The sequence below is a fragment of the Echinococcus granulosus genome (genome assembly GCF_000524195.1).
Source record: "Echinococcus granulosus chromosome Unknown EG_S00022, whole genome shotgun sequence".
In the NCBI taxonomy this organism is placed as follows: Eukaryota; Metazoa; Platyhelminthes; class Cestoda; order Cyclophyllidea; family Taeniidae; genus Echinococcus; species Echinococcus granulosus.
This window is the reverse complement of record NW_020170402.1, coordinates 1,794-4,265: the sequence shown is the minus strand read 5'-3', so window position 1 is coordinate 4,265 and position 2,472 is coordinate 1,794. Positions and strand designations below refer to the sequence as shown.

The 2,472-nt window shown below is 42.2% G+C and overlaps 2 protein-coding genes across 2 annotated transcripts in view; one reads left to right on the top strand and one right to left on the bottom strand. All coding sequences in view use genetic code 11, as the record gives it.

Moving 5' to 3' along the window:
- Positions 1-605, top strand: part of EGR_03863 (hypothetical protein) — a gene marked incomplete at both ends in the record, with an annotated part of 7,044 nt that extends 6,439 nt beyond the window's left edge. The window contains 2 exons of the mRNA XM_024493112.1: positions 394-438; positions 501-605. Coding sequence (XP_024352384.1) covers positions 394-438; positions 501-605 — 150 coding nt within the window. The remainder of the gene's footprint in view (positions 1-393; positions 439-500) is intronic.
- Positions 606-1,356: 751 nt separating this feature from the next.
- On the bottom strand, positions 1,357-2,456 carry EGR_03862 (hypothetical protein; the record flags this gene model as incomplete). The annotated part of the gene is made up of 3 exons (XM_024493111.1): positions 1,357-1,430; positions 1,951-2,191; positions 2,364-2,456. 3 exons carry the CDS (start codon positions 2,454-2,456, stop codon positions 1,357-1,359), a joined length of 408 nt encoding a protein of 135 aa, XP_024352383.1.
- Between the last annotated feature and the right edge of the window lie 16 nt (positions 2,457-2,472).

Genomic DNA, 2,472 nt, shown 5'->3' with positions numbered 1-2,472 from the left:
CAGCGAAGAATATAGACCGATTGTCATGAAAGTTTCACCAGAGAATATTATCCAAAGGCGAATGTCAAATTCGCATCCAGAACTACGGAAAACACAAGTAATTTAGTCGAAAGCAAATCTCGGGTCCACACCGCATCCATCAAAACTTTCTTCAAATGAGCTAAGCTTGACCAATGTTATCGAAAAGAGCTGTCAATCGTTCAAAGGTAGATCTCAGGTAATTTACTTGAACGCAAGTCGTACGTCCACATTACATTCATTGACATTCCAATGAAATGAGCTAAGCTAGGTCAAAGTCATCAAATGAAACCCGTTCCTTGCGCTTCTATCTAAAAACCTGATTAGAAGCGATCGAGTGGGTGGGGCACAAATATTGTTTTAAATTAGTATTAGCTAGACTGTTGTAAAAAACAGTTGTGGAGTGTGCTCTGTTTGCAGGTTTGTAACATGGCTGTACTTTGTAGCTATTCTTTGTGCATTTATGTATTTGCAAAATTTAGTGCATTGTTTTGTTATGCCACGAATACTTTGTACTAGACGTGTTTATAAATGGGTCTTATGATTGTACTGGCGATGAATTACATTTTGCATTTTCAGACTTATAGGGATGGCTTTGGATGGCGTTTCCGGAGGAAATGCAGTCCGATCACCTCTAGCAAAAAGCCTACCTAAGGACGTAATCGGGTTAATCCTGCTGAAAATGCATTGACTGGCGTTTATGAAGGTGAAGACGCCTCCGATTTTGTAAGGCTATTGCTTGAGCATTCAAACATTGTCCATGAGCATCTAACTCTTGACACCAATATAGAAACAATCAGGGCCACTCTTCGCAAAAGGTGGTTTTATCATAGCTTAATAGATTCATTGTCTGCTGTTATAAATATCTCCAGAAAACTCTCGAGGAAGGCATTTCTGCACCTGATACGGCGAAGTTTGCGATGAAATAAACCAAGAAAAAGACGAAAAGTTTTGGTAAAGTACAAATCCTCAGTACGAAAGGTTTAACGATTTTTCGATGTGGAGTTTGGGATTTGATGATGGTTACCTAAAGGACTGGTCTCTTTTGCAAACGATGATTATGGTTGGTCCCATTAACGGCTATATTCTTCAAAAGGAAAATAAACTGCCTCTTCGAAGAATAAAAGAATTGTGAGGAATTCATGATAATGCTGATTAAACTACCAAAATTGGTCCCGTTTGAACTCGATGACAGGGTTCATTGAGTCATCCTTTTGCCTCCTAACTGTACCAACTGTTTGAATGTCAGTTTCTGTACCTTATAGTTGCGACGCTGCGAACACAGGCAACGTCGAGACTCGAAGCACTTTTGCTCCACCTCCTCCTCTCGGCACCGCCTTAATCATCGCCGTGATGAGTGTGGACAGCGTAGATGCCGCCGAGACCGGTGACGTCGGTCTGGCAGGTGTTTCCTTAGGTTTGATGTTGTGTTGTTAACATCACGGAGATCTGTTCCGTATTTATTTTGGGTCAAGATTTTTGTTGCGTTGCCTTCTAAAAATTAATTCATGCTTTCTTTCCAAGCATCTTGCTATGCTACCGAAGTATGATAACCGGTATCGTTCCCACACTAAGGAGTCATCTTTCACTTTGTTTATGATTGTGTCGGTGCTACATTGAGTGAATCGTGGCCTCGAAAATCGCAGCATTTAGTGGCGTCTTAACCATATGGCGTGTGCGTAAGCTAATAGTGGAAAGAAACAAGGTCATGTATATGCCTCTGTAAGTAGTGTGGAACGTGATGGTGCTAAACAGAACCTGCAGTTGAATCAGTGGAATTACTCCATTATTATTCCAATATATGCCAATCTTCCACGAAATGTGTTGCAGCCTCAGTAGAATAGTCACAACTCTTAAGATATGAATCGAGAGTACAAATAAACCGTGTTGCTAGAACCTTTTAATCAACTTATTATTCTGTTTTTCAGTCACCTCCGGTGCGTAGGTAGTCGTTCAGGTCACCATGATTATCGTAGACATTGAGGGGATCGAGACACTGAAGGCGAAGAAAAGGAGTACGAGACAGGTGTTCAGCTGAGGCGGCATCATCGAAGAAGAAGATGAATTTTATATGATTGCTCTCTCGCAGGCACCGACACCAACACCACCATCGTCGGGTTCCGTTTACACTAAACTCGTTTGATGAGGCAATGTGACACGAGGAATGATTTGTCTGAGCATTACAAACATAGACGTTTCTTTGCTTTCTGGGTCGAACCTGCGTGCTGTAGATCCTCTAACACTAACGTCAGATTGGTGCAATACTCTTGAATATCCCTATCGTAGACAGGAATGCCACCTGGGTGTACTAGACAATGTTTTCTCCTGTCGGTGACAAGGGTCACCTGGGCGTCAAGGTCTAACAAATTGTTTACATGGGGTGGTGGAGAAGCATCCTTCTTCGTTACTGGCTTCAGCTTCCTGCCGTCGACGCACATCAGCAGACTTCCGTCC